At 35.4% G+C, this 18,415-nt stretch overlaps 1 protein-coding gene across 1 annotated transcript in view; it reads right to left on the minus strand.

The window, feature by feature from the left end:
- MYH15 (myosin heavy chain 15) overlaps positions 1–18,415 on the minus strand; it is an 85,163-nt gene that overhangs the window by 16,172 nt on the left and 50,576 nt on the right. Inside the window, exons 29-36 of the mRNA XM_087721433.1 lie at positions 17,111–17,237; positions 15,294–15,412; positions 14,205–14,401; positions 12,840–13,189; positions 8,807–8,931; positions 3,978–4,093; positions 2,199–2,391; positions 714–917 (exon numbers count right to left, since the gene is read on the minus strand). Of these exons, the coding sequence (XP_087577559.1) occupies positions 714–917; positions 2,199–2,391; positions 3,978–4,093; positions 8,807–8,931; positions 12,840–13,189; positions 14,205–14,401; positions 15,294–15,412; positions 17,111–17,237 (1,431 nt within the window). The remainder of the gene's footprint in view (positions 1–713; positions 918–2,198; positions 2,392–3,977; positions 4,094–8,806; positions 8,932–12,839; positions 13,190–14,204; positions 14,402–15,293; positions 15,413–17,110; positions 17,238–18,415) is intronic.

Raw genomic sequence — 18,415 nt, forward strand, 5'->3', positions numbered from 1 at the left:
TGGAACCTGATTAAGAAATCTCTCATCTCTCAATAAAATGGGTTCTATGTTTTATGCAAGCGAGAGAGAGGAAAAAACCCTCTAGAAAGCATGATATTATAAGGCTTCTTTCTTGTATCTAGTTTGCAAAAAGATCACCAATATTGGCTGATATGCCAATCTATAATTTAGAGAACAGCAGGAAGTAATCTACCCAAGATGATACTCTTGGAAGTCCCATTATTTCCACAAGAAAGAGCTATGACATGGACTTTTATGGAAATAGTGGGATTTAAAAGAACTTAAATGAGGTACATAATTCTTGTACTTGAAATTATCTGGATATTCTCCAAAGCTCTCACAGCACAGAAGAGCCTTAAAATTTGGATGGAAAAATACCCAACAGAAAACAAGCAAGTAATGGATGGGTAAATATTCCCTTAAGCACAAGGGTTTTTAAAGAAATGATTGCTCACATAAGTGTAGGAAGCCAATTTTCTTTGACCTAGAGGCCAAAAGATAAAATTTAAAATATTGGTCAGTTTGTAATATATATTTTATTCCACCACCACCCTCTTCACACAGAAAGAAACCCTGGTGAATAAATCCATTATTTCCTATATGTTGGTCCACAACAAGGAAACACAAAGAAATCATTCCTTTATGGGAAATGTTGGATTTATTATCCACCAGGAGACAGAGAAAAGAATACTAGAACAGGCAAGCCAGCCAACCTGGGTGTGCAGAAGGTTGACACGTTCAGTGGCTTCTAATAATTCTTGTTCTGCCAATTTACGACTACGTTCTGTCTGGTCCAGCACAGCCCTCAGCTCATCCAGCTCAGATTGGAGAAGAGTATTACGTCGATCAGTGACTGCCAATTGCTCTTTGAAATCCTCATTAAGATGTGTTGAATCATCAAGCTGCACTTGCAGTTCCTGAAAGAAGATGAAATCTCACATATATCTGTCTATCTGTCTCTAACTACAGCTGTGGAATTCCTGATGTCTTTATTCACACCTAGGCTTAATTGTGTTTTGTTTTTGCTGAAATCAGCAAATATTATGTAAATACATTTAGAGTTTCCTCTTATTATTTTAGAGTAGCTGTAACTTCAGTAGCCAGGCAACTTGATCTACATAATTATCATTTAGAGAACTATGACCGATTTTAAATTGTGGTTTTTAAAATATTGGTTGCTTCCATGTCTGCTTCTTGAGAAGTACAATTCTCCAAAGATTTTGATTTTTCTTAGGGTTTTCTTCTCACAGGTGAGCAGAATATGCCATCTACAGTGATAATTATAACTCCCTTCTGTCTCTTTTCTCCACTTACTTAATAAATAACACAAGCTTGTGTGTTTTGGTAGGCACATCTCTCATTAAAAATATAAAAAGAAACACTGTGAGATTACATTCAAAGTACTCTACCACTTTTAAATATGTTGGTGCCCTACTTCCATCTAGTTTTCTATCTTTTTCTCTTCAGAGTAAAATAAATATTTTTTAACAAATGCATGGAAAGGTCTGATTTACTTCCAAACAAGCTAAAGAGACCTGAATCTTCTTATTTAGCTAAGAACTTTGAAATTCTGGCATATATGTACATACATACAAAGACAGGTGCATGCTTATATAATTCCTTTCCTTGTGCCTATTCTGACCATTGTATCTAAGGAAGTAGAGAGAGGAAAAATTAAAATGGAGGGAAAGGATATGAACTACTACATCCTGTTATAAATTGCATACTAATTTGAATATCATACAATGACTTGAAAATGCATTAATTGTATGAGAAAGATAGAGCTTCTTAAGACTCTTCAAGTTGCACATTCACTAGAGAAAAATACTGATAAATATCAAAGCAAATGTACAGTCTCTAAACTATGTTTGCCATTGTACTATAAAATGCAATTTATGAAATATGTGGAAAAGGCCAAGTAGTCTGGCTGGTGAAATTTTTTATAAACCCCCTCCTCCTACACACACACCCAACAATCTTCTCATACATGTTATTTTATCCAGGCGATTTACTGTCTTATTTTAGAATGACGGGGGGGGGGGGGGAAACTATACCTGGCCATGGATTGGCAATTCGAAAATTTCCTTACAACACCAAACTTGAAATTTAGTACTATATGCTACTATCTGCATCTGTTGGAGTTATGCTGCTGTTGTTGTAATGATATACAGATTTCATTAACAATATTCAGAGAATACCTTTATTTGAGCCTGGAGGATGCGTGTGGCCTTAGTTGCTTCAGAAGCATGCCGGTTAGCATGGCTCAGCTGGATTTCCATTTCATTGAGGTCACCTTCCATCTTTTTCTTCAGCCTGACAGCCTCACTTCTGCTTTTAGCTTCAGCATCCAAGGTAGACTGAAGTGTGTCTATTGTACGCTGCTGGTTTCTCCTATTTTTGAAATAATATTCTTTTTTACATACACACCTTTCATCCCAAGTAATCTTCAAGCATTTTTTTTAAAACTATCAGGAAGACTGTTATATTTTTGTTTGTCTATCAGACAAAAGACAGTCTGGCTTAATTCTTAATTCTTAAAAAGTGATTCCAGTTTTTCCTTGTTTATTTCCTTTTGTTTATTAATACATCTTTTGTCAACATATTGTGCAGACAGTAATTATCAATCAGTCTTAACAACATTCTTGCAAATTAAGACAGCATGGACAGATGGTTCAGCAGATTCATAAGCTGAAGTAAATTGCCCTCTTCTGCATAATGTGTTACTGGCAGAGCAACTATGAAAAAAATCTTGTGATGGTTAAGAAATATAGATCACTTGTAACTATAGTAGTTCTTATTGATAAACTTCATTGGATCTAGACTGGCAGCATAATCTCTTTCATGGTTCTTTTTCTCCAAAACCAGACCCATAATTATAATTTTATTACCTTTTTCTATTTTTTATTGATTGCACTTCTAGCTTTTTCTGTTGTTTCTTTCTTTTCTCTAATTATTGTATTATTATTCCTAAACAAATAAGTGTGTTGTGTGTGTGTGTGTAATAATTACTGATAAAAAAGAAACATGAAGAAAGAAATATGTTCAGAGGGTTTTGACTGTGTAGCTCTAAAATATTTGGGTATGAATCTCTATAAGTTCATTTATATTTGTATTGCAAAATTACAGCTGTTAGTCTTTAACAGACAGTCTAGCCAACTTTAACAATAAATGTCAAGAAGAGAAAACCCAGTTCTCTCAAGACTAGGAAAACGTAAATAAGATATTGTATTCAGCTAGAAATCTGTTCAGTGTTCTTTAAAAATACTAACCAGAATTTTCGAACTGGAACACAAACACACACACACACACACACACACACACAATTTAAAATTATTTGAATGAATACACAAATCTGACCGGTTCACCCATCTTGCAAACTAATTTTTAGATTCTACTGCACTAGCATTATTAGATCTGGATGGCAAAAATCCAGTTAAACACTACTTGGAAACAAAGTATTGGAACTGCCTTTATGTCTGCTATTTACTCTTTGTGTACAATTTTGCAGCCTGGATCCAGACATAGTTAAAATTAATAGGGACAGTCAGTCATCTTAAGTCATAGTAATCTCTTTTTCAACAGGAAATTATTCCAAATAACCTCCCATATTGGAGAATGTCAAATGACATCACCTGTTCATGGTGGTATAGACAAATATCAGCAATGATGAACTGATATTGGACTCTAGGAAAGCTAGAACACTGAGAAATCCTATGTAAAAGCCAATACATGTAGAGTCATAATGTGAAGGCTGTCCTGATACAAACATTTTCCCCTGCCACAGCCAATATCAACATCGAAAGATACTGGTAGGATTGTCCAAAACTGCCCATATATTGAGCACTTTCAATAATGAACTCCTAAGCAGTACTTAAGAGACAAATTTTAAGCCAAAATTCCATGTATTGTTTACAGTTAGTATCAATCCAGTTTTAGTTTGGATATGACAGGTTGTGTAAAAGTTTGCCATACTGTACCTGAAGTTATCAATTTCCTCCTCTTTTTCTGCCAATTTTCGTTCAAAGTCTGCTTTAATTTGGGAAAGTTCCAGTTGAAAGCGTAATGTTTTGCTTTCTTCATGTTCCAGAGCTCCCTAAATAAGGATGTACAATATAAATTAAGGTTAACTATCTTTTAAAAAAGAAAAAAAATCACCACACCATATGCTGTGGTAGCTGAAAGGCACAATCCAATATTCTGTTCAGTTGCAGAGCAATCATTATGATAATACCAAAAAGCACAGACAGAAGATTTCTAACTATTGATATTCTTTATCAGCATTAACACCAGTTTGCAACAACATTTTTACATGCAAGGGTTACTTGGAGCAGATAATCTTGTCATCACTGATCCTACCTGATTTGTTTGTTTGTTTACAGAGGCCTTAGAGTTTGTGTTGAGTCCAGGTGACTTTATGGACCAGTCCTTGAAGTTTTCTGTTTTCAAAAAGTGGTTTGCCACTGCCTTCTTTCAAGAGCTGAAAGAAAGCAACTGGTCCAATGTCACCCAGCTGATTACTTGCCTAAGGCAGGCCTGGAACTCATATTTTTCTTTTCTGACTCCATATCTTAATCATTAAATCAAACTACCATCAAAGAGAATGAAATTTCTATCAGGGGCAATTCATCCTGAATATCATAAAAAGGAAGCAATCTGTTAGTAATTTGGTTTGCTACTGTTTTATTCTTACTGCCAGGATGACAAGAGGTACATGCAATTTATTGCATAATTTAACTGCTTTTGAATGACCCTACAACTTGGCTTGCTATCAGGATGAAAACAGATATTATCTGATATCCCCTTCTGGTAGCAAAATGTATTTTGGCTTAGCAGTACATGTGTAAAACACCATTTGTTCTGTCTAGATTAAGCCTCCAATCATAATGTAATAACTATGGCAGGCACACACAGGTGTGTTGTAGGGTTGAAGGTTAATTCCTTCCGGGCTATCAAAGCTTCTTATAATAGCACTAAAATATTTGCCTGGGCATTTTTATGTGAACTTGATAGCATTGTTTCCATTTCTTTTTAATTTGCATGGGCAGATTATTTATTTTTTTATCCATTTGCTCATTGATATTTGTTGCAGATATTAAAACGGAGGCTTTTATGGCTGACTTTAAGATCTAGCATGAATAAACTGCATGGTAATGTACTATGGAAAAATATCTGCTGAGGAATGACAGGAAAAAGCGATAATGAACAAGATGGGTTTTCATGCATCAATAACCAGCCAACTAATCAATACATTTTTCCTTTAACAGAAGGCAATTAAGAATTATTAAGAATCTTTTAAATTTCTTGACCAAGATTCCAAATAAATGCTAAAGTTAATTATTTAGCAGAAAGCAAAAATATAAAACCCTGCAATAATAATTCCTTGATTTTTCATGACATTGTTTTTCTGATTTAGTTGTGCATTGCATTTTTAAACTGGCTTTTAAAATAGAGCATTCTGCCGGAGAAGGATCAGTATAATTCATTCAGTTCCCTCTTAACTTTCATGTGGATTGAACATTTGTTTTTCTATATAGTGTTATGCCATCTGACTAGATATTATACATTGAGATTCTATAAAATGAAGCAGATTCAATCTGTGTGTAGATATGCTTATCAGGTGCTGTTATTCTAGTACAACTCAGTCAACAAGTTGTAAGCAACAGTATTGCTAATGAAAGCCCATGTGCTTATCTGATTTTAGTCATCTGTCAAATGGAAACATTTTAAAAAACATTTTTTGTTCATGTAAGGATTTGCAGATAAACTTGTTTATGATTGATTAGGCGTTCATACACACAATCTCTAGTCTTCATTCTCTCATACACATTTATATTTGTAAAAACATGTGTAATATATAGCAATACTTTATTGCATGGCCTCATTTGTTAAATTTAAAAGTTATTGACTACAATATTGAGGAATAAAAACAATGTAGGAATTAATATATGAACATGGTGGAAGTAAGAATCTAGCCCTAGATAGATTTTCATTAGTCTCAGCTGTTTTTACTTTTTTTTTGTCTTCCCAATTTTTCCCCCTTTTTTGTGAAATGCATAATGTTTACTCTGGAAAGGAATAGCATGATGTATGTATGAATATGTATCAGGTGGTTGAGATGTACCTAATTTACCAGGCAATACAAAAGTCAAAGGGCAATTTTGAGAAAGTTTTTCTTTACCTTCTGATGGTGAGGGACCACAATAAACAGTTTGGGGAAAACAGTCTGTACTGGACTGTAGTGTAAGCACTGAAATAGGTTTAACATAGTGGATTAAACAGGGCAGTGGAGTGTTTTTTTTAAAAAACCCACTATGTTAAACCTATTTCAGTGTTTTCACTATGTTAAACCTATCTACAGTTTCTGGATGTCTCCTGCAGACTTTCACAACTGTCATCAGAGGCCACTAAAAAGACACTCTGAGGGCATACAATGGGTTCTTCGCATTGGATGAATGCATAATGAATTGCTTAGAAAACAGAAACAAAAATCTCCCTTGTAGTTTTATGGAATAGCTGTTTTAATGAGCATGCCAGGTTGGATTTTAGACTTTTATCAAAGAAAAGTTTTCAAATCACCCAATGGATATATGGTGCTTAGGTAGATCCAATTCTATTTATGCTGCATATGTTATATCAAAATCTCTCTGCCTCTGTCTCTGTCTCTCTCTCTCTCTTGTGTATACTATACAGTACACATACATATATAATATACATATATAATATACATATATACTGTACTATATGCATATATACATATACACACACATATACACGCATATACATGCATATACATATATGTTTGCTTCAAAACTGTGGAACCAAGCATGCTGTTCCTCTGCTGTAATACCAAAAACCTTTTTATTTGATGGGGAAATCCCTGCAAAACATAAGATAGCCTGCAATTTTTTTTAAAAAAAAAGAAAGACAGATTAATAAAATGATACATGTGGCTGATTCAGAGCTTATTTTCAGTATCAGTACATTCCCAATAGTGCTAGCTAAATAGATGGTATATGTCCCTTTTAAAATAAATAAATGATTTTTAAAATTTTAATTTATGACAGTGCTATTGAACATATTCATTTAACTTGTTATGTAAACAGATGATAATCAGATACATTAAATTATACCTAAGAGCACAGAAGAACATAGATATCAAAAGATGAAATGATTACCATTTCACAAAAACACAGAAAAACATGTCTTGGCTGGAAATTTCCAACAATTAAAGGGCAGAAAACACCTGGATATTTGTAGCCAAGGCAAGTGAATGTGATTTTTAAATGTAACAATTTTTCCAAACTTGTACATTTACAACAATATTAGATATCTTATTGGCCAATTGGGTAATATGAAAATTTGGATTATAGCCAAAGAACAAGAAGCATTTATTTCTGAATCTATATAGCACTGTAATTACAAGGCTTTATAGCAATTTTCACTTTTCCAGATTGCCCAAGAGATTGTACAAAGTAAATAAGATTTTCAAGTTTATTTTCACTTTGGGATGAGACATAAAAACACCATTTTCAAGAGCAAGAAAGGCCCCACAATTGTAAAAAAGTTACTTTTGATCCAGTGCTTCTTTTGCAAATTGACCAAACTCCAACCTTTGCTAGTAGACTATGTTTTGTTCACATGACACATACAATTGCAAACTGGCCAACCATAATATAGTTTAGCATGATGGGGAACCACAGGGTACATGCTCAGTTTATAATTCAGCATATTGTGCCTGGATCAATTAGGTAAACCATGGCTAAATTAACCAGGGCTAAGTATGGATTTATGAATATGCCCTCAGAGCAAGTCAGAAGTAGTAAATTGGCAATCTACATACATAATGTGAAATATGTATTTGCATTTCCATCCTTTTAAAATTGTAGCTCTCTCTAGATATGCAACTGACGATTATCTGATTGTAACAGTTGGAAGAGAAGATTTAGCCCTTTCTTCTCTTTATGAGGTCTTAAGAAAAGTATTTCCTTGGAAGCTGGTATTAGCTACACTTCACTGGGGACGCAGTAGGAATTTCCTGAATTCAAAGGCTAGGATTTCCCTCAAGATTACAACAGAGTAGTAAAAGAGTCAGAGCGTCCCTCAGTCTGCCTTCTTTGATTTGGATAATTATCATCTCCCCCAGCTGATTCCATTTGCATGTTAAATGCAAAGTCAGTTTAAAATTATGCTAATTTGCTCTTTAATTGTTTTACTAATTTACCTTTCCCAACAAATTATCTCTCATACAGAACAATTGTTTTCAAGTTCCCAGAGTTCTCTTAACTCTTTCAGCATTGATTTTAAGACTTTATTTCCACAACATTAAGACTCCAAGATTTGGGAAGCAAATATCAGACAACTACTACTGCAGTGGTGGGATTCAGCCAGTTCGCACCTATTTGGGAGAACCGGTTGTAAACTTTCTAAACAGTTCGGAGAACTGGTTGTTGGAAGAAATCTCTTTTTTTTCCCCACTTTACAGGGATAATCCTGTAAGAAAGGCAAGAAGGAAACATTCTGGTGTTGTTTCTAGCCTTATCTTTATTGCCCTGCTTACAGAAACTGCCTCTCTGATTAACCCGTATTACATTGTAACAACTAAGGTGAAGCGCCCATCGATGTGAGTGATGTTGAGTTGACCATGGTCACCCAGTCACATGACCACTGAGCCCCGCCTATCCAGCTGGTCATTAGGGCATTGTTATTATTTGAATTCCACCACTGTACTACTGGCAGCAAAGAATTCTGAATATTTACAACCCAGTTTAGATATTCTTGACATTTTTCCCCGAAATCTTTATCTTACCTCAGCTTCTTCCAGGGCTAGCTGGACTTCTGCTTTTTCTTGCTCAGTCTGCTTCTTCATTTTCTCTAGTTCATGAAGGTTCTTGTTTCCTTCACTGACCTGATCAGTTAGATCTGAAATTTCCTCTGTAAGAATTTTTAAAAATAATGATGAAGTAATAAGGATCTGAAGGCCCTCCTTTTCTTCTAAACTAATGTCTGTGTGCATTCATGTGTACACTTTTGTGCTGGTGTGCCATCAAAGCTGAAAGATGTTGAATGTTTATTTTATTTAGCAAATTTATATGGCTGTCCAATTTACACACAGTGACTCTGGGTGGCATACAGTAATGAATTAAATTGAACACCCCCTCTCCCAAAACCAACTCCTTCCCACCTGCCTCTGTGGCTGCAAGCAAATCAAATAAGCCGCTTGATTGGCTTTGGATCAACTGAGGGTCCCCAAGTTCACTGACAGAACTATGTCATCAGGGTCTTTTGAAGAAATAACATGGTGGGGGCCAATTTTATCTCCATAGGAATCATATTCCACAGGGAAGGAAGGAAAAGGCTCTATTTTTGGTCCCACCCAATGTATTTCCTTAACAGGTGGGTCCTGTTAACATCCCTTGCCTTCCTGCACTGGTGGGCTGGGTAGATGTAACTGGAGAAGGGCACTCCTTCAAATAACTTGATCCCAAGCCATGTAGGGCTTTAAAGATAATAACCAGCACCTTGAATTGCCCCCAGAAGCAAATCAGCAGCCTGATTTCTGCAAAAAGGTGAAACATGCACAAATTTGGACTTGCACAAAACTACACAGTCCATTGAATTTTGAGCCAATTAAAGCTTTCAGATACTCTTCAATGGCATTCCTATATAGAGCACATATTATAATGCATCATTAGTTCCTACAAGGCAGAATAAAAAGGATCTCCAAGCTCTGTCAATTAAAACAACTTCCAGATAAACATGAGATATTTGAATAACCATACTGTTATTTTTGATGATGATTTGCATACATGGATCAGAATCGTCATATTCCAATAATGGGTATGATGGAAACTGGAACAATAGGAGCACTTGGGAACCAGCAAGATATCTACGAAATCTAACTCTCCCCAAGCTGAAAATAGTATTTTTTCAAAGTCAGACATAAGATCTTGCCATCTGCACTGCTGCAAGACTGATTCTCTAAACCCTTTTAACTGAGCATACCTGCCCATGAGGCATGAAGGAGACTGACACAATGACTGACTCCATTAAGACTCTAGAAAGAGTTCAGAGAAGAGCAACAAAGATGATTAGGAGACTGGAAGCTAAAACATAAAGAACGGTTGCTGGAATTGGGTATGTCTAGTTTAAAGAAAAGAAGGACTAGGGGTGACATGATAGTATTCTTCCAATATCTCAGAGGTTGCCACAAAGAAGAGGGAGTCAATCTATTCTCCAAAGCACCTGAAGGCAGGACAAGAAGCAATGGATGGAAACTAATCAAAGAGAGAAGTAAGCTAGAACTAAGGAGAAATTTTCTGAGAGAACAATTAATCAGTGGAACAACTTGCCTCCAGAAGTTATGAAGTTGGAAGTATTTAAGAAGAGATTGGACAACCATTTGTCTGAAGTGGTATGGGGGTTTCCTGCTTGAGCAGGGGGTTGGACTAGCTAGACCTCCAAAGTCTCTTCCAACTCTGTTATTCTGTTGTAATACATATATTACTACATTGTAAATTCTACAGACATCAAGTATACTTATATTTTGCCCCTAAATTTACTCCTATAAATTTGCCCCTATAAATTTACAGGAAGACCAGGCAATTCCATATGAACCAACTTCTAGAAGATTTGAAACTGTATATCACCTGTGCAGTAGCCAAATTCTGTATTGTTATCATAAAAAAGCATAATTGGTTACAGAAAAAAAATCACTTCAGTTTTATCACTTTCAATTTAACACATACCAGCTATTTTGTTTTTAGATTATATGTTTTTTTTTACTTCACAGTCTATAATGTTTCATATTTGCAAATAATTAATGCATGCCAGTGTATGTCACATTTTTATATATATATATATATATATATATATATATATATATATATATATATATATATATATATATATATATATATATATATATATATATATATATATATATATATAAGATTTTTACAACCCCTGGTAAGCCCCAATTATGGGAGGAAGCTAACTGCTTCCATCATCTGTCAATCAGCTCGTCACAAGAGTCCATCATGACAGAAACCCAATATTTTTACTGTTGCCTTTGTTATATTTGTGTTTTTTTTAATTTGTGCTGATAAATAAATAAATAAAGGGAGACTAGTAAATAGCTTGAAATAGATCTATACTAGTCTCACTTTATTTATTTATCAGCACAAATTAAACACACACACACACACACATATATATTCCTGATATTTTATCTCATCTATTCAATTTTACTTTGGTGTTGTATTTTTTAACATTTGGCTGATCATTGATCAAATAAATTATTACTATTATTATATACACAAAAATATGGAATTAGAGTTCCTGGTTCTTTAATTGGTGTTGGATCCCATACACACTGAATTCCTTCTAAGAATCTAAGGTGTCATAATGGAGCGGCATAGTATATGTGCAGATCCAAGCAATGTGGCTTTTTGAAACTGACAGATGGAAATTATATATGTTTTCTAAATGACACCCAAGAATTATTATTATTATTCTGTTATTTTTGATGAAAAGAGGGTGCTATACTATCATTAGAGTACATAAGCCATAAGGAAATACTGATCATATAATAATAGTATACTGCTATTTTGAAGAATGTTTATTATGAACTGACTTAGGTCAGAAGCATGACAAAAAATGCTATGCCTTTGTCTTCATATGCTTGTTCCATCTATCTACGATCAACTGAAAGTTTTATGCCTGTAAACTTTAATTTGGTGAAACAGTGGATCATAGGGGCACCAATTTTGGAACTAATCACCTCAAATCGGCTAAGTTACAGAATGAGTCCAAAATCCAGGACCCCCATGACTCCCATGAGCAAATTTGTGGTTGTTTAAATATTGCTGTCACACAGAGGTTCAGTAGAAAGGTCCCAGCCTAACTTTCCAGAAGCCAGGAAGACCTGCCCCATCATGGTCACCAGATGCTGGTCAGATGTGGTCAAGCTGCCAGGAAGTTGGAAGTCACTCCTACCCTTGCTGCTTTTTTGCCCTTGTTCATTCTATTTCTCTTTAGGTAAGGAAATATCTCTGAAATGATGGTACACAGATTTTGTGGTTCACATATAAAGAGAGACTTCGTGGTATTGTTTAACACTGGGTTATTTCAGTGAAAATAATCCTATCTTCTGTGCCATGCTTTTCTATGTTTTACTATTCTGGTCCACTATGGATGGACACTGTGGCTGTGTTCCTTTGTTCTGAGATATGAGTATCATCTACTCACGTTTTTATATTAGATATCTGTCTATTCTACCATTCTAGGAACTTAAAGTGTTTGGCAAATTCCATGGCAATTAAGACTTTTTAGGGTTACTCTACTGATGTTAAGAAAGTTAAAGCGTCTGATATGAAAGTTCTTTTTGGTCCTTCAGGGGTAAAGTTCTAAACAAATAAGTCCAGATCACACTGGAACTTTATGACACCAGACTTGTTTTTTATCTTCCTTTTAGGTAGGCAAATTGGGTTTAAGGCTTCCAAATTCCTTATACAAATTATTCATGATTTCCTTCAGTATCCTTGGTAGCAATAGCAATAGCAATAGCAATAGCAGTTAGACTTATATACCGCTTCATAGGGCTTTCAGCCCTCTCTAAGCGGTTTACAGAGTCAGCATATTGCCCCCAACAATCCGGGTCCTCATTTTACCCACCTCGGAAGGATGGAAGGCTGAGTCAACCCTGAGCCGGTGAGATTTGAACAGCCGAATTGCAGAACTGCAGTCAGCTGAAGTAGCCTGCAGTGCTGCACTCTAACCACTGCGCCACTTCGGCTCTTTTATTCTTATTCTCGTTATTCTTTTGGTAACGAATAACCTACCTTGAAGATTCTTGTTTTCTCTTTTTAAGGTCTCTGTATTGTCTAGGCTTTCTTCATATGCATTCTTCAGTTTAAATAATTCTGTACTGAGGCTCCTAGATTCCTTCTGGGCACTCTCAAGCTCTGCTTGGGACTCTTCATACTTCTGTTTCCATTCTGCAATAATCCTGTCAAAATTGCGCTGCTTCTTGTCCAGAACTCCTGCAGCTGAGTTGGATTTTTCCAAGTCAATCATTATGTCCTCCAATTCATTCTGCAGTCGGTGTTTTGTCTTTTCCAGAGATGAGCATTTGGCATTGGCAGCCTCAATGGCTTCCTCTGCCTCCTGGAGACGAGCTGCCAATTTTTTCCTGATAGCAGATATTCATAATAAATTAACCCATTCAAAAAACATCTGACTTTTACAAAAATCAGACAATCTACTTTTCAGTTAATGAACTTTGTTTGTTACATATTGGCAAAAATTCGTTTCCACTACCATCAGAGTGTTTTTGCAACACCTGGCCAATGTAGAATTTGGGGATGACTTACTATCTGGAAACAATACTGTGAGGGTAAGACACCCCTAACATCCCTCAGTGTGTGTGTTCTGTTAAGATACAGCCTGTTGGGCCTTAAAATGGTTTCTACTGTACTGCCATAAAATGGCTTCTACTGTACAGTGCAGTGGAGTTGCCATGGTAACAGATTCACAGTACTCCACAAGGGGGCTTCCTCTGATAAGGGGGAAAATCCAACATTAGAAATTACATTTGATCCGAGATTATTTTTGAGGACAAATGTATGGATTAGGATAAATAAATACCTGGCTATCCAATGCCAGGCTATCAGCTAGTATTTACATAAAACTGCTTTGAGATTTCTGCTACAATTTCATCACTAGGTTCTACTTTTCTTTTCCACATATTCATACCAGTTTATAAAAAGAATATACAAGTAGTCCTTAACCTACAACAGTTCCTTTAATGACCATTTGAAGTTACAGCAGCACTGAAAAAAGTGACAATGACCATTTTTCACACTTATGACCATTATAGCATCCCCATAGCCACATGATTTACATTCGGATGCATGACAACTGGTTCATATTTGTGATGGTTGCAGTGTCCCGGAGTCCTATGATCATCTTTTGTGACCTTCTAACAAGCAAAGTCGATGGAGAAGTCAGATTCACTTAAGAACTGTGTAACTAATTTAACAACTGCAGTGATTCACTTAACAAACATGGCAAGGAAGGTCAAAAAATGAGGCAAAACTCATTTAACAAATGTCTGACTTAGCAACATAAACTCTTGTCTCAAGTGTGGTTGTAAGCTGAGGACTACCTGTAGTGAAAAGTTAAGCAGTAACTATGATGTCTCTTACTTAGCTTCTTCAAGTTCTTCTGTTCTTTGGATAGCATCTGTTTCATACTTAGTTCTCCATTGTGCTACTTCTGCATTTCCTTTAGAAAGTGCCCTTTGCAACTCAGCCTTAGTTTCTTGTTCCTCCTCAAACTGCTCACGCAAGAGGTCACAATCATGGCGGGAAGCCTGCAGAGCATGGGCCAAAGCATTCTTGGACTGCAAGATAAGAAAACTGGAATCAGCACATTTTGTAGCAGAAAAAGGAGCTACAAGTGGAATTGTAACTAGCAAGTTCCTGTGATTGATTCTCAATTTTGGGTTTTAGCAATAGCAGTAGCAATAGCAATAGCAGTTAGACTTATATACCGCTTCATAGGGCTTTCAGCCCTCTCTAAGCGGTTTACAGAGTCAGCATATTGCCCCCAACAACAATCCGGGTCCTCATTTTACCCACCTCGGAAGGATGGAAGGCTGAGTCAACCCTGAGCCGGTGAGATTTGAACAGCCGAACTGCAGAACTGCAGTCAGCTGAAATAGCCTGCAGTGCTGCATTTAACCACTGCGCCACCTCGGACTCTTTACCTTTTAAATATGAAATTCTCATAAATTACATTCTATTACTTGATCCATAATAACTATCAAACCTTTATTCTGAATTTATAATCCCATTCTGTACTTTAAGTGGCATGGTGGTGCAGTGGTAGGAATGAAGTATTGCAGGCAAATTCTACCAACTGCTAGAAGTTTGATTCTCACTAGCTCAAGGTTGACTCAGCCTTCCACCCTTCTGAGGTGGGTAAAATAAGGGCCCAGATTGTTGGGGGCCATATAATGACTTTGTAAACAGCTTAGAGAGGGCTATAAAGTACTGTGAAGTGGTATATAAGTCTAGATGTTATTGCTATTTATGCAAATCTTGACAAATAATGATTTGATTTAAAGAAATGAAAAAATAATAATGGACCAATTTGCCCTGTCATGCAATCAGTGCAGTTCCATTGCACTGTCATGAGACATGTGATTCCGTACCTATTCCGTACGTCATTAAAATGAGAAATTTTCTCTGGCTGTCTCAGAATCATGCCAGGATTCCTAATGAAATCATTACCTTGGTTTCTTCCTCTAGCTGCCTTTTAAGTTCATCTATTTGTTGAGTGAAAGACAATTTCCCTCGAGAAAGTTGGTTGATAAATGATTCTTTTTCTTCCAGCAGCCTTGTAAATTCACCTGCCAGAGAGGTATCAAAAGCAATAATGAGCATATGCTTTTTTGACAAGAAAGCAAAATGGAATATATTTTGGTACTTGAGGCAAATACTCTATCAGTTCAGATTATTCTAAGGCGAGATTGCCCTTCAGAGAGAATGGGATAGTCTGATATAGTAAATTGTGTGTTTCATAGTACAAAACATTTGTAGGCTGGCTCACACTTTGCCAAAATTGGAGTTATGTTAGGAATCCAAGAGGTCCTCTGGTCACAGAGAAAGGAGAGGGGAAAAAACAATGTGATGTTGGACTGAAAAGATGCATAAACGTGAAATTTTAGGTTAATGCATATTGTACATATAAAGTAGTAGCTATGCTAGTCAGGATATTCAGTTTCATTACAAATGCATCCCCATTGATTTCTACCATGTATGAATACTTAAAGAACAGTAAAAAAAATATTGCAGAAAGGTATTGAAAACAAAATAATTTTTGCATGCAGAAACAGAAATAAAGGTCTGGAAGCCCAATTTAGTATTTCTGTTTGGTATCTTTATTCAAAAACCTATATATACATTCACAAACCAGTGTGCAGGATCAAAAAGCAAACCTTTCTCTGAGCCAAATGCTTTTGACTTTATATAACTATTTGATGGGCATTAAAGAAAGACACGTATTCAGTGCATTCTTATTTTGAATAATATTTTTGTATTAAAAAAAGAACACTGTAATAAAAACTTGTCTAATAGCCAAGTGGATATGGTAAACAAGGTATATCATGCATCTATTTAGATGCTCAGTGAAACAGGAGCTTCAACGAAGAAAATATGAATGTCCCTAGCCTTTTCCTCACATTCAACCAGAATTCTGAAGAGTATTTGCATTTGCAAGGAACTCTGCTGTATTAGGGTTTAGATTGCAAATTCAGCATTTCTCCACTGATAAATGCATAGAGCAGGGTTTCTCAACTTCAAAATTCCTAAGTTGCTTGGCCAGTATATGTGTGTGTGTATGTTTGTGTGTGTGTGTGTGTGTAGTCAATACTGCTTAAAATTGCTAAATTAAGAAACACTGTCATAGAGGATAAGGTAGGTAAGAGAGAGGCATGGCATATACATTTAATTAATAAATAAAACAAAAGATACCCAGGCAATAAAGAACAGAACAGAAAAGAACCAAATAGAATAGAATTTTTATTGATTTAGTCATTTGAACATATCAAAAATATAAAAGTAATACAAATATACAAGTAGATATAAGGAAAACAATAAGATGTGTTTATACTAAGTCATCATCCCTATAGTTAATTTCAGTCTGATCTAAATATTCTGTCTTTTTGAAATGACTATATCAAAGAGTGCTGTTTTATTAATGATATGCAGGTATGTTTCCTGCAAAAAGTAAGACATTTTCTCCCAGGTGCCTTAGTATTTTTTTAAAGTTTTTAAATAAGAATCTAAATAAGTCGCTCTTTCTGCAGAGTATAGTCTACAGTCAAGAGGGATGTGTCCAATGTCTCCAACAGCTGCACAGAATTTTTCTTCAGATCAAAGTCCATGAAACCTCCCATAAATGATCATTGTGTCTAGTGGTTTAAAACAAATTCTAGGAAAACCTCTTCTGAGATATCGAGGTATGTAAGTTGAGGCAGATTTGTGTTGAGAAATAAGTAAGATAAAGCACAATAATAAGAATTGTACAGAACTGTCCAATAACTTACCATTCTCAGTTTGCAGCTTCCCTTTCTGCGCAGTGAGATCATTTATCACCCGGGTCATTTCATCTACTTTAGTCTTGGCCTCACTGAGATGATCTTCAAAAGTACGGCAGAGTTTCTCTGCATTTCCCTAAAGCAATGGAACAAACTTATTGTACGCAGGAAAAGAATGTATTTGTTGTTTTTAATGTTTTCTGGTGCATTTTAATGGAATGTCTGTCAGATGCCTAGAGTTGCTTCTGGCGAGATGGGAGGCGTATAAGTTTAATAATAAATAAATGAAATCCAAATAGAAACTATAACTCAGTCAGTCCTGAACTTATATACCTAGGATACTATTAAATTTGGCTGAAAGAAATTAAAATAGCCTACTAATAAATAGGGGGGGGGGGGAGAAACTGACTGGATTTTTTTTAATAATGTTATTATATAATACAAACCAGCTGATTCTTAGTCAAAATCTACATATTTAAAATGCTAAAATATTTTAATGATATAATTTCAAGACTTTTACATATTCATCTACAAAGATAACCTTTTGTTTTTTCTCAGAATATAATAAGAAATTGCTTCATCTATGTATCAACCAAATTATTACTTCTCATAAGTAATATTTTACTGGAATTATATTACCCAAAAACAAACATATAGGAATATATGATGGCATATGAAATGAAATAAATCATTTAATTAATAATAATTTGGAATTATTTGACTGAATTCATGAGATGAAATATGTTACTTGGACAATAGTATGCTTCTGTGAGCTGTAGACATTCTTTTAGAAACTCTTGTCAGAAGTTGGGAGAAAGAAAATACCCCTAAGTAATATTTTACAATTCTTCCACACATCATTTATTATTAAAGTCTAGTAAAATGGAAGGTTTGTTTGAACAGCATGATGTGTCACCCACTTCTGCCAAAGTCCATAAAAGATACTAGCTGAAAATTTCTGCAGATGAATTCAGAAAATATCAAAACAGTCTGTAATCACTATTTTTAATACTCATTAAGTGACTGCTTTATTTAGTAACTAACAGTTCAGTGACTAATTTAGTGACAAATTACAATGGAGGTCTATAAAGAAAGGAAAACTGAAGTAAGATCTAAAATTAGAGTTTTGGGTAGTAAAAAAGGTAATACATTCTCTCTCACTTTGTGAGATGCGCACACACACATACACACACACACACAAACACAGGCTAGATAGCATGGTGGTTAGGGTGCTACCATTGACAAGGGAGACAAGGTTGAAATCCTGGTTGGTACTTACCTTACCAGTAGAGGTCCTTGGGCAAAGGCTTCCTA

This window comes from Thamnophis sirtalis, unplaced genomic scaffold (assembly GCF_051295495.1).
Source record: "Thamnophis sirtalis isolate CommonGarterSnake01/CBP01778 unplaced genomic scaffold, rThaSir2_p1.2 scaffold_8, whole genome shotgun sequence".
Taxonomy (NCBI): domain Eukaryota; kingdom Metazoa; phylum Chordata; class Lepidosauria; order Squamata; family Natricidae; genus Thamnophis; species Thamnophis sirtalis.